Consider the following 25,130-nt stretch of genomic DNA (forward strand, 5'->3'; position numbering starts at 1 on the left):
GTTTATTCTGTGATATTTTAGCTTCACAGAGCATCTTGCCTTGATAAACTGGGAGATCAAACTGCCATGGTAAGATTTCCCTAAGATTTTAATTATAATCATTATTATTTTGCTATTTGTATGTAACTATACTCCATTTTATATTAAAACCTGTGCATTTTAAATGGTTTTATGTTCTTAATAGATAACAGCTATTTTGCAATCACGTTTGGCTAGAACATCATTTGACAAAAACAGGTAGGTTTTTTCCTTTGGATTTTTCTTGTTTTTGTTTTTATTTAATGTACTACTGATAATTTTCACATGTCACTTTGAGTATTTCATGGTTTCTAGCAAACATTCAAAGTACATTTAGGAAAGCAGATTTCTCTGAGAAGAATAGATTCCATTTAAGAAAGGAAAAGTAATAACTTAAGGAGGATTAGCTTCTTTTGATCTATTTTGAATGCATTCTTTTTCTACATAGTGACTTGCAATCTGACCTCAAGTATGACATGAATTTTCTTTCCTTTAAAAAAAAAAAACCTTTCGGTCTTAGAATCTTTAATACTGTGTATTGGGTCCAAGGCAGAAGAGTGGTAAATGCTAGGCTATGGAGGTTAAGTGACTTGTCTGTGATCATACAGCTAGGAAGTATATGACACTAATTTTCTAAGGGACTAATTATCCAGTCACCAAAATGCTAGATTGATAAGGTTTTTGAAAAATTTTTATAGTATAAAATGAATACTGATAGATTTATAATTTTAAAAATTATGTCTAAATTTAGGAAACACATTTTTATCAATATCTTTATCTTATTTTCATTGATATCTTTAGCTTTTATATTATCTTCACTTATGAACGTGTTCCTTCTTTTCCTTACTTGGCAAGCCATTCCAATAATAATAATAATAGTAATTATAAGAAGAGAGAAAAAAGTAAAACAAAGCAATACATCAACCATGTCTGTCAGCATATGCAGCTTTTTGTAGCTATGAACTATCACTTCTGTTAAGAAAAGAGGGAGACATAATTCCTCATTCTCCTCTGGGGCCATCTTGGGTCATTATTTTTACATTATATTCTGTTTTTAATTTTTTGCCCTTTCCATTTATACTATTTTCATCACTGGGATGTCCTTTTCCAAGTTCTCCTTACTTTCCTCATTGGTTCTTATAAGTCTTCTCATGCCTCTAAATTTAAAATTTTTTAAATTTCTTAAAGCACACTAATATTCCATTAACATTCCTATACTGCAACTTAGTTAGACATTTCTCAATTGATAAGCATCTAATTTATTTCCCATTCTTTACTACTACAAACAATGCTGCTTTGAATATTTTGGTATATTTGGAACCTTTCTTTCTCTCTTTGACCTCCTTGATGCACATTCCTAGGAATGAAATCTCTGAATCATAGGGTATAGACACTTAGCCATATTTTTGACATAATTCCCCATTGTTTTCCAGAATGATTGGACCAGTTTGCTCTCTGCTAATAGCCTGTCTTTCTTTTTTGTATCCCTCAATACTGATATTTCCATCTTTTATCATTGCAAATTGACATAGTGTGAAACTTGTGAATTGTTTTGGTTTGCTACTTTTTGTTACTGGTGATGTGGATTATTAAAAATTTATAGGGTTTTTTTTTTTTTTGAGAAATCTTCATATCTTTTGCCCACTTATCCTTCTTGAATAAACTTTGGCCATATCATTTTGTTAATTCCCTATATACCTAGGATATCACAGATTTTCATATTCTTTTTTTTACCAAGTGATGCTTTTCCTTATCCTAGCTACATCGACTTCGTGCAAAAATTTTTCAGTTTCATATATGAAATTACGGGTTTTCTCTTTTGTGATCATCTTTGGTCTATTGATTAGTTAAGAATCTTTCCTTAGGGGTGTCTCAGTAGATAGAGAGCCAGGCCTGGAGACAGATGGTCCTGGATTTAAATCTGACCTCAGACACTTCCTAGCTGTGTGATCCTGGGCAAGTCACTTAACTCCCATTGCCTATCCTTTACCAATCTTCTGCTTTAGAACCAGTACACAGTATTGATTCTAAGAAGAAGGTAAGAGTTTTTAAAAAAATCTTTAGCTATACTCTGTAAAAAGTACCATATTCTCCAATAATTTTTTAAAATAATAATATTTTGGTCAAATTTATTTTGATTTATTATTCTATGATTTAAGATTGTGACCTAACCTTAATTTTTGCCTTGCTGCTTTGCAGTTTTTCCAACAATTCTTGTGAAGTAGAGTTCTTCCTCAAGTAATTTATGTTCTCAAGTTTATTGAAAACTGAATCATTGAGTGCTCATTTTTTCTTTCTCAATTTCACTTGCCTACTTCTTAACCTAAGGGCTCTACATCTTTTAAAAAATAACAACCTTTTTTTGATGTCATTCCATTAGTTTATCACTTTTATCTCTCCTAGCTTTTACTGCTAAACTTGTAGGAAGAGTACTTTATTTTACTCACTGTCTCCACCTCAACTCTTTGTAATTGTGCTTCTTACCACATTGCTTTTGAAATTGTCTCAAAATTTATCTGATCTCCTACCAGAAAAATATGATAGCTTTTTCTTAGTCTTCATACTCCTTCATCTTTCTGTAGCACTCCATTCTGTTGACCTTCTGAATATTTTCTACTCCCTTGGTTTCTTTTACACTATCTTCTTCCTTTCTGTTTGATTATTTTACAACTTCCCAGTATAGGAAATACAGACTTTCAGAATCTTGGAGCTAGAAGGGATTTTAGGAAGATTCCCTCTAAAATATGTAATGATGGGATTTTGTGAAAAGGAGATGGAACCAAGAGAGGGGAAGACAATTGCTGGCAGTTGAAACCAGCAGGGATTTAAAAAAAAGGCAGGCATTCATTTTTTTAGGGTGTTGAGATCTGCAGCAGTGAATGGCTTATGTCTTTTTATATGGCTACAAAATCGCGTGATCAGTAATTGGTAATATTGGTACTACTAGTGCTGTTGCCCCTTCCTCTGTTGTCTTTGTTGTGTCTGTATGTGCCTCAGCTGTTTGTATTGCTATTTCTATTTTGTCCTCTACTGTGATCCCTTTTCCCCCTTTTCAATTGAGCATTCTCTTCTGGTAACTTTGCTATTTCCTTTCTTAATGTCATTATCAATACAGTGCTATCATCCTTGTGTCCTAGCAATTTGTGCACTAAATTCTTTAAGGACCAATAGAAGTGGAGGGATGAGATGATGACTGCAGTTGTGGTTGGTATGAAAGCAAAGACCCGACCTATTTCTAGCTTCAACCATTAGCAGGAATCATATATGTCTACTATTCCCATTATATAACCTGAGATCACTACCATCCACAAATCATAAATCATAGTCCAAAAGTGATATAGTAATGTAAAGGTTCCCATCATGGTAAAAATTGTTTTCCCTATTGATGCATCTATTGTACTAGTTTGAATGTAAATTTTCTATGGTACTATGCCTTTAAATTTTCTTTTGCTTGTCTAAGTTTGTCCCCTTTGCTATGCTATAGATAGGAGAAAAATGTCTGCTATCTGGTTCTCACAGAGGCTTTTTTTTTTTTTTTTTAATTTTACTATAGGAGTTATTTAGGTAATTTAAGCTTGCTCTGCCAAAACTGTAAGAGTAAAGGAGCCAGTAATGGATGTTAATAGAAGGGAGAGAGAGGAGAGAAAGGGTCTGGGTGGTGACATTTCAGCACTCCACTGGGACCAAATACACACTGGGAGACTTTAAGGGGGTATCACCCCAAAACTGGGTGACCTATATAGTCATGCTACCCCCTCTAGAGTTGGGGACAACACTTTCTTACAAGAGGAGGTATGTGGCACTCCAATCTGATCCTGAACAAAGATGGGGTTCACTCAAACCTCCCCCAAGGGCAGTTATTTTCACAGCAGGTGGTCTGGTTCAAAGATGAAGGCAGCCAGACCAAGCTGTGATTCCCCTCTCCCTTATTGTCTCTCAGGCACACTGGAACACTATCTGACTGTTAAATGGCTTTTATTATTCACAAATCAGGGATTGAGGAAAGGAGTGATGGGCAGAGGGATTTTGTGGTGCCCTCTTAATTATTCCTATGGGATCCATCACTTAGGTAGGAACCCTAGTGGTTCCAACTCCTAAACTTCTTCCCCCTTTCTATTTCTATTTTCTATTTCTATCCTTTCCTATACTTGTAAGCTTTGACTGTAAAGGGTCTCTCAGCAAGGTCAGGCAATGGGTGAGGGATACTAAAAGTTTGCTCCCAGTGGAGTCTAAAAACTTAGCTGACTAGATGGTTGAAGTCTTGAAGGATGAGTAGTGTTGAAATGGCTGTGATCAGGGAATCAGGATTTCAATTTCCAAAAGAAAGGTCTTCAGGAAGCCCTCTGGACCGGATCAGAATTGGGTTGTCCGCCTTCTCACTCCTCCCATCCCTCAGCCCAAAGACCACTCTTCTCTCTCCTCCTTGGGAGAAAATCCCCAGAATCCTCTGCTGGTTGCAACTGCCAGCAACTGTCTTCTCCTTTGTTCCAACTCCTTTTCATAAAATCCCATCCTTACAAATATAACCAAATAGTCATTAAGCCTTTGATTGAATACATCTACTGAGAGAGACTTTCCTATCTCCTTAGATAGCTCATTTCCATTTTGCATGCATATATATATATATATGTATATATATATATATATATATAAAATTATTAGGAAGGTTTTCATGAGCTCAAGTCTAAATTTACCTTTTTCCAACTTCTTCCAGTATTAATTTTTTTTCTTCTGTGACCAAGTAGAACAATTCTATTCTATCCTTACTGAAAAGCAGCCTTTCAAATACCTGAGGACAACTGATGTAACCCTGTTTTCTCTTCACTTACTTCTCATTTGGTAGGGATTAAGAAAGGCCTTTCTTCATCTTGGTTCCTCCCTCAGCTTATTTCTCCTTAATTGTGATGTCCAGAATTCCACATAATACTTCCTTTAATGGATTCTAAGATCACAATAGCTTTTTTGGCTTTCATAGCATTATTACACTTGACTCATATTAAACTCATGGTCTACTAAGACTTGCAGTATTTTGTTCAAACAAATTGCTCTTTCACCATATTATTGTCTCAGATTCAGCCTATAAGAATCCTCCTAAAGTTTTCTATTTTTGCTTCTATCCAAGTCATTGATAAAAATGTTAAATAGCACCAGACTGTTAAGTCCTCCAGGGTGCTATACTTGAAACTTCTTGCCTACAGATTTTGAATCATTAACAACAGGCTTTTGAGTCCAACGATTTCACCAATTCTGACTCTTATTCATTGTAGTATTGACTAGCCTGCATTTCTCATCTTTTCCATAAAAGTAGCATAGGATACTTTATTAAATGAATTTATCTCCATTAAATACCAGTAGATTAGCTGACCCAATATTCTAGCCTCTGAAGGCTTTTTTGGATCTTGACTTTGTCATTGAGTATTACCCCTTTCAGCTTTGTGTGATCTAAAAATTTGATAAACGTCCCATCTATGTTTTTATCCAAGTCATTGATGGTAAAATTAAACAGTATAGGACTAACACTGATGCTTGGAACACTCCTTTGAAGACTTCCTCCCAAGATGACATGCAACTAATTGACCATTCTTTGAGTCCAGCCCTCCAGCTAGTTTTGAATGCATTCATTCGTATTATTGTTTTCTGACCACCTCTCTTCAACTTTTCCTCCCCCAAAGAATTTTTGATTTACAAACTCCCTGTACTGAGACAGTTTGTTTCCTCTGTAATTTATAGCTTTAGAGCAGTGGTTCCCAAACTTTTTTGGCCTACCGCACCCTTTCCAGAAAAAATATTACTTAGTCCTATGGAAATTAATTTTTTTTTATTTTAATAGCAATTAATAGGAAAGATAAATGCACCTGTGGCCATCACTGCTTCCCTGGATTTCTGCAGCACCCACCAGGGGGTGGTAGCGCCCACTTTGGGAATCACTGTTTTAGAGCGTTACCCGAAAGCACCAAAGTCTTAGTGGTCAAATAGTTAAGAACATCAGAGACAAAACTTTAACCTAGTTCTTCCTATCTTGAAGGCTGCCCTGGGCCTACTACTCCATGTTGTCTCTCAGTCTAGTACAGATGGGGCAAGGTACTGTAACTGTGGTTTCATTAGCATGGGGGAGAAAATTCCTTCCACTAATGCAGATTGGCAAAGAAAGGGCCAATAGACAGATTGAAATGAAGGAGATAGAAAAAGGATCTCTGATGTAAGCTTTGTGGAAGAGAGTAGAGGATGGGATCCAGGGTACAAATAAGTGCCACCAAGAGGTCCCATTTCATTCTCTGAAACAGAATAAAGGAGAAAGATAAAGGTTTGGGGATATGGAGTAAGTAAGATAAAATAGCTTAATTTACTTGTACCTTAATTTTTCCATCATCTCTCAAATGCTATGTAAATGAATATTTATGTAGTTATGATGCCATTGCATTTTAATATTGTTTACTTGCCAAAAGAAAAAGTGGAACAAGAGGACATATGGGACTACTTTGTGTAAAGTTTTGCCCACACTACCTCCTTTATATGCATGTTTCCTTGCCAATTTAGCTGATCTACACAGAACTATTTTTATACTGTTGTTTCCAGAAAGCATGCTTCATTTTTTAATTCCCCTGGATGCCCTTCTGCATTGCACCAACAGCACAGTGACTACATGCAGCTGATTACTTGTATAATACCAGTTATTGCCGAACAGCTGATATTGGGCTCTCCAAATTGTGGCCTATGTTTCCTTTCTACTCTCCACTGACTTTCTGTCTTCCTTTCAGAGTTTTAGATATTAAACAGAATGATAATGCTCAGTTGAGAAACATCAGAAAAGGCAAACATAAATATGAGGTAGTCTTTTAAGGGAACTTGATACAGTTTAATCATAAACATCACATTAGACTATGTCATTTTTGAAGGAATAGAAAAAGTTTGGAGAGTAAGCAACTGAGCTAATTAGTCATCTGGTTGTCAGGACTAGAGAACATAAGCTATTCATGTTCCCATCTGTAAAATGGGAATGATAGTTGCCTTTTCAACTTCAGTAGTGTTGTAAAGAAAAAAAATAAGATAATGGAAAGTCCTTAAAAAAATTCGAAGCATCTATTAAAATGATAGATATTACTATATACATATTTCTAAGAAGAAATAATAGGCCCCAGAGCTTTAAAAATATATACCTATAAGGGGGAGCTAGTTGGCTCAGTGTGAGGGGGGACTAGTCCTAGGTTCAGATCTCATCTCAGACACTTCCTAGCAGTGTGACCCTGGGCAAGTCACTTAACCCCCATTGCCTAACCCTTAATGCTCTTCTGCCTTGGAATCAATAAACAATATTGATTCTAAGATGAAAGGTAAGGGTTTTAAAAAAGAAAGAATGGAAAGAAATTAATGGAGACAATAATTGAGCACAGTGCTATGTGTTACATGTAGTCATTGAATCATTCAATCAGTAAACATTTTAAAAAATGTTTTCAGTCTTAAAATTTATTTTTAGCATTCTTTTCTTTTTAACTCTTATAAAAATTATACATTTTGTGTTCCAAATTGTCTTCTTCCTTCTCTCTCAAGCCTGCATTAAAGAAGGCAAACATTTGATGTTTGGAACCATGCAATACATACTTCTTTATATTAGTTCTTTCTCTACAGATGGATAGTATTTTCCTCCATAAGTCCTTCATAATTGATAAGAATAGTCATATTACTCAGAATAGCTTAGTCACTCACAGTTACTCTTTGAACAAACAATATTGCTGTAACTATATACAATGGTCTCTTGATTTTCTTTGTCTCATTTCACTCTGCATTATTTCATGTAAGTCTTTCCATATTTTTCTAAAACCAACCTAGTCATCATTTCTTTTTTTTTTTTTTTTTTTTTTTTTAAACCCTTACCTTCCGTCTTGGAATCAATACTGTGTATTGGCTCCAAGGCAGAAGAGTGGTAAGGGTAGGCAATGGGGGTCAAGTGACTTGCCCAGGGTCACACAGCTGGGAAGTATCTGAGGCCGGATTTGAACCTAGGACCTCCCGTCTCTAGGCCTGGCTCTCATCCACTGAGCTACCCAGCTGTCCCCATAGTCATCATTTCTTAAAGCATAGTAAGTAGTAATCACATACCACAATTTATTCAGCCATTTCCCAATTGATGGACATTCTCTCAGTTTCTAGTTCTTTGGCAACTCATAGAGAACTATTATAAATATTTTCAAGCAAATGGGTCCTTTTCCTTTTTCCCTAGTCTCCTTGGAAAACAGACCCAGCGGTGGCGTTGTTGGGTCTCAGGGTATATATATAGTTTTATCACACTTTTAGCATAATTCCAGATTGCTTTTCAGAATTATTAGATTAGTTCACAGTTCCACCAACAGTTTAATTAGTGTCCCAATTCTTCCATATCCCTTCTAACATTCGTCATTTTCCTTTTATCATTTTAGCCAATTTAATAGATGTAAGATGGTGTCTCAGAGTTCTTTTGATTTGCATTTCTTTAATCAATAATAATTTAGAGCATTTTTTAATATGACTATATATAGCTTTGATTACTTCTTCTAAAAATTGCCTGTTTATATATCCTTTGACCACTGGAGAATGACTCAAATTCTTATAAACTTGATTCAGTTCTCTATATATTTGAGGTATCCTCGAAGTCTTAAAGAGATTAGCTATCCCAGGTTTCTACTTTACTTCTCACCTTGGCAACATTGGTTTTATTTGCACAAAACTTTTTTATCTTAATGTAATCAAAAGTTAATTTTACATCATCAACAAGTATTTAAGTTTCTATCTTATATTAAGCAGGCATTGTGGTAGATGTTGGAAAACAGGAAGCAATCCATGCTATGCCAGTTATTTCATTTTACCAATAAGAAAACAGACCCCAGAGATCATGTAGTTTTCAGGTTGGGTTTTAACTACAACTTTGTGTTTATATACTCACATGTTTTGTCATTTTTATAGAAATATGTTGGGGTTGATGTTTATAAATCAAATTTTGGTAAATGATAAAATTTAAAAGGCATGCCTATTAGGCCAGATAAATATGTTATGAGCCTGAAAATGAAGGATCCAATTATTATTATCTGTATAATTTTGGTGAAAAGGAGGGAATATTAGGGTTAACTGAAATGGTTCCAGTAGATCAAAGAAAAAAAGTCACTTTTTGGCTACCTCTTATTCAAATAATTACAATTGAATGAACATGTCATATAAATAATAAGCAAGAATCCCTATGCATTAGGTTTTTTTTTTAATGATGTCAGTAACCATGTAGATATATAGGTTGTCTCAGAAACAGAAACATGTAAATGAATTTTCATAGGTAAATGATTTTAATAGCCTAGAATCTCTCTGGTATTCCTGTCTACAAAAGGAAGTTCTAAATTATCCTTTATTTGACATCTTATCTCATGTTGCATTTGAAAGGTCATGCCATTCAAAAGAATGGGAAGCTTGTCTAAATTGGCAGTTTTCTCACAGTTCTCTTGAATTTAGTACTTAGAAAAATATAAAAATGTTTAAAACTAGATTTCAGCTTACGTTAATTTTAATTTGGTAATGAAGTATGTCAGTTTCAAGATATGTTTCATTTGTTATTTTAAAAGAAAGAACTTCTTCCCTTTAAAAAAAATTTCTTAGATTCCAAAGTCTTTCTGAAATACTCAAGATGGAGTGTAAAGCAGAAATGGTGACGCCACTAGTGACTAATCCTGGACACGTGTGTATCACTGACACAAACCTGTATTTCCAGCCTCTTAATGGGTATCCTGTAAGTAAAAATGAGTGTCACATTAGTGAAATTCTTATTCAGTGATCCTTACATACTAATGCAACTTGATATTCAGCTATTTTGAAGAATTTAACAATTGCTCAGCAGGCACTGTGCTTAAAGTGCTGGAGATAAAAAATATAAGCAAAAGAAAAGATAGTTTTTGTTCTCAAGGAGCTTATATTGTAATGGATGAAGCCAACACATTAAAAAGAGCTTAGAGGGAAGTGGGAATGGAACCTCACTAAGAAATGATGGGAAAGTCCAGAGAGATGGAAGCTCAGCTAGGAGAATGCATCGTGACTTACTCAATTGGAGGCCCTTGGAAAGAACTCATTGATGGGAGGAAGGAACCAGTATGGTAGATGCCTGGGAAGGCCCCAGGTTCTAAGGGCCATTTTTGGATAAGTATGTAGAATACTCTTTAACAGTATTGCCATAGCATTGGATTTCAGGAAGGGGAAGAATAGAGTGTAGACAGTACACCGATGTCTTATAAACTGTAGAGGAAGAATAGGCATGGGACATGAAAAATCCAACTCCAAAGAAAATAAATACTTGTTAGATTTATTCTGTAATAGTCATTTATTAATTTCTTGCTCTCTTCTAGGTATAATGGGTTGAGCATTAAAGATGCAAATTAAAAAAAAAATGAAACCATCCCTGCCCTCAAGGAACTTATATTCTAATTGGAAATAGTTAACAGGCTTTCTTGAATAATAGCACTTGATTTGCCTATTAAGGAATGCCTCTGTAGAATGAGATCAGCGAGATATACTTTAGAGAGAAAATGGGCATTGTATATGGGTATAATTACATTCTTTTTGTGTTCTTCTATTACAAAGAAATTACTAGATGTAAACTTTTCCAAAAGAAGTAAATTACTTACCCACCATTCAAAGTAACATTCTCAAGGCTGACAGATGAGAGTATTACCAAGCAAAAACCGATTTCTTTCTTCCAAAGTTACTAATAGTGTTTGGCCATTCTTGCTAGGTCAGAAATGAAGTTGGCAAGTGAAACAGGCTTTTAAATGGAAACTTGTTAAGATGTTTAGCACATCAAGATCTGGCCCTTTTAAAGTACATTAAAGAACAATATTCCTAAAATGCTCTAAATTGGCAAATTGGGTTGGCAAAGGAAGCTGGAGGAGTTGATCTTGTCCCCAGCCTTGGAAAACTAGAAATCTTCCAGTGTCTCTTTAAGTTCTACTGAACCACTTAGGATTTTTCCAATTGCAAGGTAGTGCTATTAAAATTATGTCCATTAGGTGGTAGGGCAAGCTAGCATATTCACATGGCTCTGAGCTTTTTTTTTTTTTTTTTAATGTTCTAACAAATTGTCTTTTGCTATTAGAACTCAAAGCATTAAAGGCAGAATGCTTCCTTAAAATAATTATGATAGCCTAGGCCGAAAGCTTTTGAAAAGCCTATTTATATTATTTTGATTAAGAAGTACAATATGAACTCCTAAAATTCTATCTATAAACCTCCATCTCAAAGATTTTTAACCAGAAGCTTTAGATTTACTAGTCAATACTAAGTCTTCACTGGAGGATCTTAATGTTTTGCTGCTACCATGAACCCTTTCTCTACCATATCTTCTTTCTGTGGTTTGCCATAGGACAGGGCAATATAGTTTAGAGTCAGAGGACCTGGATTTAAATCTGAGTTCTGTCCATTACTAATCTGACTTTAGTTAACTAACCTCTCTGGGCCTTAAGTTTCCTTAACTATATAATAACGGAGTTGAACTATAGGACTTCTAAGGCCTTTTCCAGCTCCTAAATCCTATGCTTCATTGGGAAGAGAGAACACAACAGTGTACCTTACTTATCATGACCACTGGGGACTTTACTATTGAGGTCTCCTTCACCATCTGATCTCTTTCTTCCTTCCCCCACTCCCCACCCCAAGGTAATTTAAGGCTTCAGGGAAACAAAAAATTAGTTGCTCCTTGTGACATTTTTTAAAGTTTAATTTAATTTTTGCTACTGGTAATTATGATTCAAGGAGAGGAAAGCTTCCTAAGAGTAAAAACAATTTTGAGAAGTTTTTTCCTCCTTCATGACTATAGTAGAATTTAGTTTATCAGAAGATATATCTCTCTATTCACTATTTAAAGTTATCAAGTATGTAGAAAATTATTATTATGTGTAAATTGGTAAAATAAAATATATTTAAAGAAGAAAATATAAAGTTATCAGGTGATTGTCTTAAATAACAAGAACAACTAAACAATACTTACAGTTTCTTGCTTAAATATGCCAGCATTTTGATATTTGGGGTTCTCTCTCTTAAGAAACCTGTAGTCCAAATAACACTTCAGGATGTGCGCCGGATTTACAAAAGGAGACATGGCCTCATGCCTCTGGTGAGTAAAAGCACATCATTGATTCTTCTAGATTAATAGTTTCCATTTCTTTGTCTAATGAAAGAGAGTAAAGAGGATAGAGTGATAGACTTAGAATTAAAAAAGACTAGATTCAAGACCTACCTCTGACTTTAATTTTTGGTTAGGTGCAAACCATGTCAATAAAGGTAACTCACATTGATCGAAGTATTGGTTTTTTTGACTCAGAACCTAACAAATATTTCCCCAAATTAGTATTTCCATATACAAAGATTAAATCAGGAATTGTGTATAAAATTTTAAATCTCTAAACCATATTGGTTTTTTTGTTTTTATTTTTAAAATTTTTTCCATGGTTACATGATTCTTTGTTGTCTCCCTCTCCTTTCCCCTCCCAGAGCTGACAAGCAATTCCACTGAGTTATACATATATTATCATTCAAAACCTATTTCCATATTATTCGTTTTTGTAATAATCTTTTAAAACTAAAACCCCACATTGTATACCCATAGAAACAAGTGATAAATCATGTTGTCTTCTGGGTTTCTACTCCCACTTTTTTTTCTAGATGAAGATAGTATTCTTTCTTATTTTTTAGTGTATTTAATAAATTCAGCATGTTATTTTCAAAGTTGCCCTTCTTGTCTGTACTTCTGAACTTCCTTTTTCTTTTCTGTGTACTTATGATATCTCAATGGATCACCTGAAAAAAAAATTTTTTTTTGTATCCCTGTTATAAGTCTCTTATCTTCCCTCCTCTAAGTTAAAAAAAAAAAAAAGACTGCCAAAAAGCAACAAAGCATAGTTAGTAAATTGTGAGATCATGTCTAAAAACATATGTCTCTTTCTTTCTTCACCTTAAAGCCATCATCTTTCTTTCAGAGGATGAGTACATGCTTGATTACAAGTCCTCTTAATTCATGGTTGATTACTACTTTGATTAGAATTTTAAGCCTTTTAAAGTTGTTTTTATTTACAGCATTACTGTTAATATGTAAATTGTTCTAGTTCATTTTGCTCTGTATCAGTTCATATAAGTTTTCCCAAGATTTTCTGAAATGGTCTCCTTTATGATTTCTTTGAGTGTAATGATAGTCTATTATGTTTTTATGCCAACATTTATTTAACTAATTCTTAATTGATATGCTCTCCTTAATTTCCAATTCTTTGCCTCCTCCCTTTTAATTTCATTTCAGGATCCATCCTTTGAATTTTAAGATGTTTTTTTCTTATGAATATTCCCTCCTCTATATCAGCCTCTCTCTCTTAATTTCCCTCCCAATTCTTGTTTGCTTCACTGTTGATTTTTTTGTATTTCTACACAAAACTCTGGTTTAACCTACTTTGTCTGATTTGGATAAAAATAAGATTCATCTTTTGTCTGCTCTTCCCACCCTTTCTTCTTCTATATTTGAATACTCTTCTTCTCATGTGACTCAATAGTAAGCTCTACTACATTCTTCCACTTTTCTACATCTGTGTCTTCTTTATATCTCTTTTTATCTTTCCTCACTAAACCATCATCCCAGAATCAATATTTACTCCTAGGTTTTATTTTGTCTTACTATATTGATCTTATTCAACTCCTTCAATGCCCTTTGAAGATGCTAATGTTTCAAAGGCATGTTTGTCTTCTTAGTAGAATGTTGTCTTGTAGAGCTATAGATTTCTCTTTGGAATAATAGATGTCAGGGAGTCTGTGACCACTTAAGCTATTCATTTCTAATTCTTTCTCCCATAGTTTTAAATTTTATTTTTAAAAGTCTTGATTTATTTTTTTTTCTAGGAATTCATGTAGGCCATGTGGAAGTTTAATATTTTTCTGTTGAGATTCTTCTAACAGTTATAAAATTATAGAATCACTGTCTTATTCTAGGTTGACTTTTTTGATATTTCTGGATCTGTAGTTATTCTTTATACTGATTTGTGTATTCCTTTTATTTGTTTTTCTTGCCTTAGTTGCTGATTTTTGGCTTTGTGCCAGGGTCAGACTCTGCCCCTTGCTTTGCTCTTGGGTGGTATAGTGAGCTCTGTTTGATCTTGACCTGGATTCCTGAGATAATGCCTCTTCATTCGAGTCTAGTAGACTTTTATACCTCAAGGTTCAGAGTGTTTGATTTTACTAGTGTCTCAGGACATTGTGAATTGCCAGCTTCCCTTGGGGCTTTTTGTGTGTGTGTGTGTGGGGGGGGGGTGCGCCACTGTTGCTGTTTCTGAATACAGAGACTTTTAGGTTGTAGTTGGACTGAGAAACTTCTACCTTGCTTATTTATATTAGCACGGAATTTTTTAGTAAGCCCCCTTTCCTATTGGCCATGGACCTCTGGCTGACTTTTTATGTTCTTCTGGCATTAATGAAGTCACTCACTGTAGTTTTCCTACAATTTAATCTTTTGATCCCTAATCAGTGTCTTGTACAGTTTTTAGGTTTTTTGTTGGTTTGTAGAAGCTGAGCTATTCGCTTCTTTTGAAGGAACTGTCTTAGCCAGAAGTCTCCCTAATTCCTTACTTCCAAAGGGGCTACTTCCAAAAAATGAGAGATGGGTTTGTCTCATAGCTCTGGATACACACATGGGACTGTTGCATCAGTCTGTGGCCTTGAATGAAATAAAATTAAATCCATCCCTAGTTTTTTACTCAGTAACATCCATGACTGAATTCTGCCATATAGCAAAGTATGAAAGTATTAAAAGTAGGTCGATAACAGTGGGTTACCATATGTCTTGTGCATGCATTAAACCACTTTCCCTTAGTTCTACTAATAAAATAAGTAAAGTGATCTCAAACATAACATAATCCCCAAATCATACCACCAAGATGCAGTTTGTGGCAACCTATTCTCTTCCAGAACCACAAATTTTCCTGTTTCATTCCAACTAAAAGCAGACAAGAGACTCAGCTAGCAGGAATAAAGCAGCAGATAATCTATTTGAATATAATTATATTTTAATTGTGGTGACTTCCATAGTTGATTTAAAATAGTTTTGTTGATAACACATTAAATTACTATTTAGCTTCTAGGTGATGTGATATAAAATACCATAGTATTTACTCAAAAGGAGTAGAAACATAATAATATATCATTTAAATGTTAAATATAAGACCTGTTTGGTACCCTTTGTATACATGATACTATACTACTAAGCATGAGGAATATTTACAATTATTTTAGTGATCCTTATGATCACTCATAAATAGCTCTAAAATACTTACCCCTAATTTGAAGATACAAAAAGCCTAAAAATGCATAATCTAAATTAAATAATCGAAGTTGTTGTAATATATTTTGAATTTTATTATTAAGTAAATGTAATGCCATTGATTTTACTTTTTTTTTCTGACTTCATAGGGTCTGGAAGTGTTTTGCACAGAAGATGACTTATGTTCTGACATCTACTTAAAGTTTTATGAATCTCAAGATAGAGATGAACTCTATTTCTATATTGCAACATATTTAGGTTTGATGTTAACTTCTTATTGTTTTCTTATTAACCTGAATAGTTTTATTTAGCCTCTTTACTTCATTAACTGGGTCAGTGAGTAAGAAGAATTTAACAGATCGTCCAAAATAATGTCTGTATGGTACCATTTATTTCCTCTAAATAGAGAGTTCTTAACCATAGTAGGTCCATGAGTGGTTATTTTTGGTTTGTTTAGTTATAATTTTGATAACTATTTCAATATAATTAGTTTTTTTTATAATTCTGTGTGTTTTTAATCACTGAAAAATGTTATTCCAAGAAGAGGTCCATAGAGTTTATGACCCAACAAAGGTTAAAAATTCCTGTTTTGAATAATAACCATAATAACTACCCTTTATCTAGGATAATAAAATTTAGCAACATGAAGCCAAAGACTTTTTCTTCACAATTTCATGTATTACCCTTCCTTAGCAAAGAGTATTTATCTAATTCTTGATAAGTTAGACTTCAGTTTTGAAGTAGGTTATCCTGAAGCTATATCAAAGAAAGTTTCCATATTGATATATTAACTATAATTCAAAATTTATTTCATAGTGTAATTAAAATGTGTTTATGTATACTTTGATTATCGATTGTGGTAACAATTATAGTTGAAAAGAAAAAGAAGCTTAGGAATTATTTAGTATTGGCTAAATGTTCTTTCTTAAATAATAACATTTATGTAGTACTTTAAAGTTTACAACATGCAACATGCCTTACAAATATTATCTCTATTGATCCTCACAACAATTTTGAAAAGTAGACACTATTATTATCTCCATTTTACAGAGAAGGAAACGGAGGCAGACAAAAGTCAAGTGACTTGCCACAGTTATATAGCTAGTAAGTGTCTGAGGTAGAATTTGAACTTGGGCTTTTCTGTCTCCAGGTCCAGCAGTCTCTTCATTATACTCCCCAGCTTCCTCTGGACTAGAGTTTAAATTTTTTAGAATAATAACTTCTTTCCTCCTTAAACAAGAAGTTTCATTGAAATTTGGACTTCCTCACTCCAATTGAGTATTTATAAAACCTAAAGCAAAAATCCCCATTAGCTCAAACTTTATATGATATGCTTATTTACTTCTATTACTTTGCTAAATTATCTTTATGTAATAGATTTAGCAGAGGGTAGGCAATAACCAAGTCTGGATTAGTTTGAATAACAAATCTCCTGCCGTAGCTGAATTGTAGTTTTCATAAAAGAAGAGCAGACTGACTTATTAATATAGTCCTAATTGAGTTTAATATATTTTCATATGCAGTGGGCTGTTTTGTAAGGTAAAGTTAAGTATATGCTCCTTCTGCTTCTAGTAGACTTCCCTCAAGAATTTATTTCCAAAAATGCAACCCAATTTGTTTTCATGTGTAAACTGTTCAGGTTAACTTTGAATGCATTAATTTAAGTGATGGTATAAATTTACTTACACTTCCTGCTTTCTAAATAATTTGATCATGCTTCTTATTCTATTTTTTCTTAATGTAACCAAAATGTCACAAAAATCTCCAACTGTCATAGTAAGTCCTAATGATTCACTAAATCAGGAATGGTTCTCTCTCCCTACCCTCTCCCCCAACCCCCAAAAAACCATGTGGAGACTGTCTTCCCTTTTTTCTAAGCTTATTGTTCAGATAACTCACACTTTTTCTGGGTTGAAGATGAGAGAAGAATAAGTGATATAATTAAAGTATTTTGGGTTTAAGAAATCTTTCCTGTTAGCTGTTTGAGAAAATTGAGGAGTAAACTTTGAAGTAAACAGAGCATAAGGTAGTATCAACAGTAACCTGGTATGATGGGACAGGCCTGTAGTCTCTGCTCCTGGGGGGTTGGGGGGGTGGGGAAGGTTTAGGCTGGTGAATTGCTTAAACATGAGTTCTGAGCTGCAGTAGGGCTAAAGCTAATCAAGTGCCCTAAGTCAAGTGCCAAAGTGATGAGTCTATGGATTGAGAGCCCACCAGCTTGTCTAAGGAAAGGTGAACCAGTGCTGCCCGCAGATGGAGCAAGTCAAAACTTCTTTGCTGATCAGAAGGGGTGTCAGGCCCATTTCATGGCTGTTATAATTCAAGCCTGAGTGAGATGTGGGAGAGCCAGGCGCCTCAATAAATAAAATTAAAAAATAATTTCCTAAAGAAGATGGAAAATCCTATTAATTTACTCTCAAATAGGGTCTGACTGGTGTTTGGTTTGGTACAATTTTTGTTAGAATGGTTTTTTTGTGGTTTTGTGGGGGTTTTTTTCACATTAGCTTTCCATAGTCTTTATGCCCTAATATGAGAAACGTTACTATTTGGTGAAAAATCATTTTCAACCTTCCAGCATATTTCTCTCAAATAAACAGCTTTGTTTTCTTCCTACTGCCTCTTGTACAAATATAGTCATTGGCAAGTAATCAACAGTATCCCTCTTCCAAGTTTTAAAGAAAACAAGGAAAGAAGGCTTTTCCCCACTATGTTTTTGTATTAAAAGAACCCTGTTATCAAATGCCAGAGGTAATATGACACTTCCTCTGAGGCTAGTTGGGTAGGATTTGTTGCCAGCTATGTGTTGACTTACTTTTATAAGTAATAGGAATTGAGTTCCTTTATGGGAACCTTGAAATATTTTATGTTATAAGAACTTTTACTAATATTTAACTTTTACTAATATAAATTGCTCAGGTCCTGAGCAATTTATAATCTAAGGAGAAGACAAAAATGGTGAAAATAGATGAATTAGTCTGTCTATAAAAATCCATGTATTAGCTGTACTAATTGGTCAGTTTTCTGGCAACAAATGCTTTGCTTTCCAATGGTTCTTTGTTTTTTCTCTTTAGAAAACCACGTTACTGAGCATACTGCAGAAAGTTACATGTTGCAGTGGCAGCGAGGGCATATCTCTAACTATCAGTATCTTCTGCACCTCAACAACCTGGCCGATCGGAGTTGTAATGACCTTTCCCAGTACCCTGTGTTTCCATGGATAATAAATGATTATTTCAGTGCAGAATTAGGTAAATAACATGTATGTATTCAGATAATAACTGACACTGGTGGTATACTTGAAAGGTGGGTGATGTGGTAGATAGCTAGCTGGTCATCCTCAGAATCAGGAAGACGTAGGTTCAAGTTATGCCTGTAACACAGACTAACCGTATAACCTTGAGCACACTTTTTTTAATTAGTGCCTCAAACAAGACCCTAAGACTCAGATGAAATCACGTTTGATATCAACCCCTCCTACTACCCCACAAAGTGATAAAAGATTCACAAAGTGCTTTAAAGATATCAATTAGGAAGATTGTCTTTATCTTTTAAAAAAGAAAAATGAATTGGGGGTTGGGGAGGGTTGTTGATGATGATAATGATTTGTTTTTCCTTTAATTGCCGTATTAAGAAATTAATTAGGGGGCAGCTGGGTAGCTCAGTGGATTGAGAGCCAGGCCTAGAGGCGGGAGGTCCTAGGTTCAAATCTGGCCTCAGACACTTCACAGCTATGTGACCCTGGGCAAGTCACTTAACCCCCATTGCCTAGCCCTTAACTCTTCTGCCTTAGAACTAGAATACAGTTTTGATTTTAAGACAAGAAGGTAAGGTTTTCTTGTTGTTTTTTTGTTTTGTTTTTAAGGAAAGAAAAAGAAACTTATTAGCCAGTCTTAGGGATCATAGACTAAGAGCTGGAGAGGGACTTTGAGTTCATCTAGTCCAACCTCTTATTACTTTATAGATACATTGTAATTCATCAACCACTAAATATTTATTAAGTGCCTTTATTATGTGAGGCACTGTGCTAAATGCTAAATTTTAATCCTGCTTCCAGACCAAATATCAGGGCCATCCTCTGGGGAGGAGCCTATGTGGGGAACAGGAAGCTTACTTACCAAATAATTTCCCCTCATAAGACAGACAAGTCAGCCTGGGAGAAATAGGAGTCAGCATGTGCCAGGAAAGTCAAACTATTACCACCACAATGATTCTTATCTACCCTTAGATACTGTTGGAGACTGTCCAGCACCTTGAACCTAGTCTTAGGAACAGCAGTGCTTCCATCCCACTAGCAAATTGGCTTAGCACAAGAAACTAATATGATTTTATCAGTGGAAATAACATTTAAAAAGAGGCATCATCACCAATAGCATTGCCATTGTACCCTAAGGACCATAGGACCTCTCCATCAGACTCAAGAGCTGAAACCTCCCCTGCGTGAGGTTTTGGAGAGCAGTAGCTATCTTACTTTTTTCTCATTGTATCTCCAGCACTTAGTATAGTGCTTTATATACAGTAAGCACTTAGTAAATAAATACATCATTTGTTCATTTATCCAGAGATGGAGATGCAAGATCTTCAGTTTTACAATCTCATTAATGGCAAGATGACAATAGATTTTTTTGCACATTTTACTGTGATGTAGTAGAAAGAACATGGGATCTCTAATAACAGGCCCTGGATTCTAATCATTCCTTTGCCACTTGCAGGCCATTTAACTCCTGGGACACATTTTCTTTATAAAATGAGAAGGCTAGATGATCTCTAAGGCCCATGACAGCTTTAAGTCCATAATTCAGTATGTGTTAATAGTTTAAAGGCATCTAATGTCTACTTATTGCTTGAAAAAACATGTTACCAAGGCACTGATTTGATGTCTCCTTATGGTATAGAACTAACCTTAGAGACTTTAGCATAAGCTCTGACAGGTCTTACAAAACTAGAAAGGCTTCAGAGATGGGCTATCCACTGATTTTTTTCTCAGAAGGGCTTATCAAAAAATAGGTCTTCAAGAGGCTATTATTTTTTGGTAGGGATGGTAGGATTTGCATTACCACATCTCTTGAAACCATTTACTATGAGGTGGATAAGTTGCAGCCTATGCCACTGGAATGAGGGCCAATATTAAATAAGTATACTTTATTCTTTGGAAATAAATTAAAAATATGTTCTCATGTAAATTCTCCAAAATATATGCATGCGCACATGAGTTAGATGGCAGTCATATTCTACTTATAAGTGCTAAATGTTGACACTTCATTTGTTCAATTTGAGAAGCCAGTTAATATTAACATCCTAAAAGAGTACAAGAACTTGTTTCTCAATGATAAAATCACTTTCCCATCCTTCCCTTAACAGTTTATACTGAAATTGTGAAAGAAGTAAGGCAAAGCAACTTGCATTTTGGAAATGCACTTTTTGTTTCAATTAGACTTTCGTCTTTTTTCCACTGGAAGGTTTTTATCAAGTCTCTAGGATGTCATTAATATTTAGAGAGACCCCCCCCCCCATTTGGATGAATGTTGATAACTTAATATGCCACAAATTATGATAGCGGTGTGTGTGTGTGTGTGTGTGTGTGTGTGTGTGTGTGTGTGTACACAAGATAGTGAGAAAGATTGGTTTGGTTTCTTCAGTAGATGTACTACTCAAATAGCAGTAGAATTTGTGTGTTGTGTTTTCTAGATTTGTCAAATCCTGAAACCTTCCGGGATCTTAGTAAACCAATAGGTGCACTGAATAAGGAAAGGCTAGAAAGATTACTGGTAAGTTGAGCAATGACGTCTTTATTCAGTCAGAGATTCCCTGAGCCATTTCTGTTCTTTATTGCAGTGACTAAGGCATTTTTATGTCTCAAATAAGGAAGCCAGAAATGTAAGGAGCAGGATATTCCCTTCTGTCTTTTTTCGTTCCCATAACCTCACTCCAACGTTTCCGTGCATTCTGCCATCAGATGGACAACAAAAGAGCCAGTAGTCCAGTCTTACAGGGAAATAATCTTACTCAGAAACTTAAATGAATTTGTGATTTCATTGATTTCGAAACTTTCCAATTATGCAGATTACAACCCATGGTATGTAAATTTCATCCATGTCTTCCTGAAAGTTAATAATCAAAGAGGGTTCACTCAGCATGCTTGAGGCCTTCCTAGAGTTCTCCTAACATTGCAAAGATAGAAGTAGAGAGCACTACTGGATCTTCCTGCTATCCCTCATTTGCCATGTGACTAGTCCATCTTTTTTTTCTGTCATACCAATCCTCAATTAAGAGTTCCTAGTGGGCTAAGTCACAGTCAGCTTACTGTGCCTTTCCATTGCCCTCAGTCTGATAACCTTCTTGAGTTAAAACTCACTTTAATAATTACAAATGTTTGTTTGCTGTTAAATTGAAGTTGCATTCTACATAAGAAACACAAAAATATTGGCTTCCAGTAGTATTTGTTTGTAGTGTTTGCATAGTTGTCCTTGAATATTCCTGCCCCTCACTTGTGAAAGAGAATTTTGGAAGGAAGAAACACTTCACTTCATATTTTGAGAAATCAGGAAAAAATGTTTTCTTTCTTGCTTTATACTTCCTCCTGCCCTCAGCCCCTTCTAGGATATTAAATGCCTTTTAGGCACATTTTCATAATTTCATTTTCTTCAGGTGCACAGGAGTTGCTCTTTTTTTCATTGCTGACTTAGAACAATGTTTTCTTTCATATGTTATAGATACGCTATCAGGAAATGCCAGACCCAAAATTTATGTATGGAAGTCATTACTCTTCCCCAGGCTATGTGCTCTTTTATCTTGTTAGGATTGGTAAGATCTATTTTTGTACCTATTAAGTTTTGATGCACTTGAATACCAAATGCTTGAATGATTGAACTTGGTTCTTTGACTTTTCTTTTCAGCACCAGAGCATATGCTTTGCCTTCAGAATGGAAGATTTGATCATGCAGACAGAATGTTCAATAGGTTTGTCATAAATATCCCTCTTTCTTTCTCTTTCTCTCAATCTCTCTCTCTTTCTCTCTCTCTCTCTCTCTCTCTCTCTCTCTCTCTCTNAATTTCATTTTCTTCAGGTGCACAGGAGTTGCTCTTTTTTTCATTGCTGACTTAGAACAATGTTTTCTTTCATATGTTATAGATACGCTATCAGGAAATGCCAGACCCAAAATTTATGTATGGAAGTCATTACTCTTCCCCAGGCTATGTGCTCTTTTATCTTGTTAGGATTGGTAAGATCTATTTTTGTACCTATTAAGTTTTGATGCACTTGAATACCAAATGCTTGAATGATTGAACGTGGTTCTTTGACTTTTCTTTTCAGCACCAGAGCATATGCTTTGCCTTCAGAATGGAAGATTTGATCATGCAGACAGAATGTTCAATAGGTTTGTCATAAATATCCCTCTTTCTTTCTCTTTCTCTCAATCTCTCTCTCTTTCTCTCTCTCTCTCTCTATATATATATGTATACACACACTCATATATATGCATATATATTAATATTAAAATAGACTTCATTTTTCAGTGTTGAATAATGTGAAATATAATAGATTAAAGTTCTGAATCTCTTGATGAGTCTAAGTTTTATTGTTTTGTTATTTTTATTTAGTATTGCAGAAACCTGGAAAAACTGCTTGGATGGTGCAACTGATTTTAAAGAGGTCAGTAAGTAAGAAAGCTGATGATTCACCATCCACATGGTTTCTGAATAATGACTTTTAACAGTGTTTGGTGTTTTTTTTTTTTTAATCCCATGAAACTTTCAGCTGATTCCAGAATTTTATGGTGATGATTTCAGCTTCTTAGTCAATAGTCTGAAGTTGGATTTGGGGAAGAGGCAAGGAGGCAAAATGGTTGATGATGTAGAACTCCCACCATGGGCATCAGGTAAATGGGACCAACAGAGTCCTAGGAACCTTTGCTGTTCAGAATAATTGCAGATATTTCCATATATCCTTTTGTTATTTAGAGTGTTCTTGAATGAAAATAAAAAAATTGTTAATGAGAATATTAGGAGGAAAAGTAAATCTTATTTAGAACTTAAAGTCTTTTATGTTTCTAGGATAATAAAAGGAATTTTATATTTTGAGAAGGTTGAATTTTGTGAAAATAATTCTCGACTGTCAGAGGTGGTCTTACTAGGACAAATGAATAAAAATTGAATCTTGTTAAGGGTTTGTCTGCTCTGTCTCCACATAAAACAGAGGATAGATCTGATTGGAAGAGAAAGAAATGAAGTACAAGAAAAAAAGAATGGAACTCCAGAATCAATTGTCCTATTAATTTTGTTCTAATAGATCCTAAAGACTTTCTTCAGAAAAGTAAAGAAGCATTAGAAAGCAATTATGTATCAGAACATCTTCATGAATGGATTGATTTAATATTTGGCTACAAGCAAAAAGGAAATGAAGCCATTGGAGCCCATAATAGTATGTAACAAATCCATCTAAATGTCATTTATATTATTTGGTGAAAACAATCCAACACTGATTAAATACCCCTTTTTTTGCAGAACATAGTGCCAGGTGTTAAGGATACAAAGACAAAAATCTAATAGTCCTTGCCCTTAAGGAGCTTATGTTCTACTTTGGGGATACAAAATGGACACAAACAAGTAAATACAAAGTACTTTAAGATGTGGCTGGAGGGAGAGATCAGGGAAGACTTCTTAGAAATGATAGTACCTGAACTGATTTTTTTTAACCCTTACCTTCCATCTTAGAATCAATACTTTGTATTGGTTCCAAGGCAGAAGAGTGGTAAGGGCTAGGCAGTGGCAGGGTTAGGTGAATTTCCCAGGGTTACACAGCTGGGAAGTGTCTGAGGCCAGATTTGGACCTAAGAACTCCCTGTCTCTTGGCTTGGCTGAGCCATCCAGCTGCCCCCTGAGCTGATTCTTGAAAGAATAAAATTATGAGAGGAAGAGGCGAGGAAAGAGTGCATTTCAGGGATGGAAGGTGGTTTGTGCACATGTTTAGGGATAGGAGATAGATGTCAAGTTTATGAAATAGCCAGTAGTCCAATTTGAGTAGAATGTCAAGTGTATGAAAGGAAATAATGTGAGATGAGTGGAAAGGTAAATTGGAGCCAAATTGTGAAAGCCTCTAAATGGCAGACTGTAAAGTTTGTATTTTATCTTGGAGGCAATAAGAGAGTCAATCAACTTTTTAGGAAAAGGGACTAAAATATAAATCTCTAGCAATAAAGTAGATTCAATAAAAAATTTTTATTTCTTCAAGGGAAATACTAGTGGAACTAAACTAGGTGTTAATTAACAGGGAGAGAATACAGTTTTCAGTGAAATTTGGATATAATTAAGGAACCTTAGCTTTATAACCCTAAGAGGCTGCATATAATTTGTCTTTTATCTTGTTTGTGTTCTCACCTCCCCAGCTGTTCAACCTCTCCACATATAATCCAGTCAAATATGATAGAAAAGGATTTTGTTTACTTTAGAGACCCATTAGGGTCTACTTGTAGTTGAACCGAAAGTGGCCATTTGTGTTCTCTTTAGATTTACTTTTTTGTCTCCATAAAACTTTTATGGGAGATGGGAGAGGGTATAAGAAATGAAAGCCATTGTCCTTTTGCCTTCATGGCTTCCTTGTATAAATTCCATTTCCTCACAGTTCAGATTGCTGACATGATTATACAGGGTGATGCTATTACCAATACTGCTTCAGGTTATTGAGTCAGATCCCTTAATGAAAAAATAATGGGTTCTTGCTCACTGAAAAAAATAGCACTTAAACAACAGGTCATCCAGGCTATTGATTTATTTATTGTTCTAAAGACACTTGCTATTTATTGGGGTCTAGTATGAG

At 34.8% G+C, this 25,130-nt stretch overlaps 1 protein-coding gene across 1 annotated transcript in view; it reads left to right on the forward strand.

The window, feature by feature from the left end:
• NSMAF (neutral sphingomyelinase activation associated factor) overlaps positions 1 to 25,130 on the forward strand; it is a 90,689-nt gene that overhangs the window by 45,206 nt on the left and 20,353 nt on the right. The window contains exons 8-19 of the mRNA XM_044666196.1: positions 22 to 69; positions 185 to 237; positions 9,634 to 9,763; positions 12,065 to 12,136; positions 15,466 to 15,574; positions 18,388 to 18,564; positions 21,002 to 21,081; positions 22,027 to 22,117; positions 22,210 to 22,273; positions 22,916 to 22,967; positions 23,073 to 23,193; positions 23,604 to 23,735. Of these exons, the coding sequence (XP_044522131.1) occupies positions 22 to 69; positions 185 to 237; positions 9,634 to 9,763; positions 12,065 to 12,136; positions 15,466 to 15,574; positions 18,388 to 18,564; positions 21,002 to 21,081; positions 22,027 to 22,117; positions 22,210 to 22,273; positions 22,916 to 22,967; positions 23,073 to 23,193; positions 23,604 to 23,735 (1,129 nt within the window). The remainder of the gene's footprint in view (positions 1 to 21; positions 70 to 184; positions 238 to 9,633; positions 9,764 to 12,064; positions 12,137 to 15,465; positions 15,575 to 18,387; positions 18,565 to 21,001; positions 21,082 to 22,026; positions 22,118 to 22,209; positions 22,274 to 22,915; positions 22,968 to 23,072; positions 23,194 to 23,603; positions 23,736 to 25,130) is intronic.

This window comes from Gracilinanus agilis, chromosome 1 (genome assembly GCF_016433145.1).
Source record: "Gracilinanus agilis isolate LMUSP501 chromosome 1, AgileGrace, whole genome shotgun sequence".
Classification (NCBI taxonomy): domain Eukaryota; kingdom Metazoa; phylum Chordata; class Mammalia; order Didelphimorphia; family Didelphidae; genus Gracilinanus; species Gracilinanus agilis.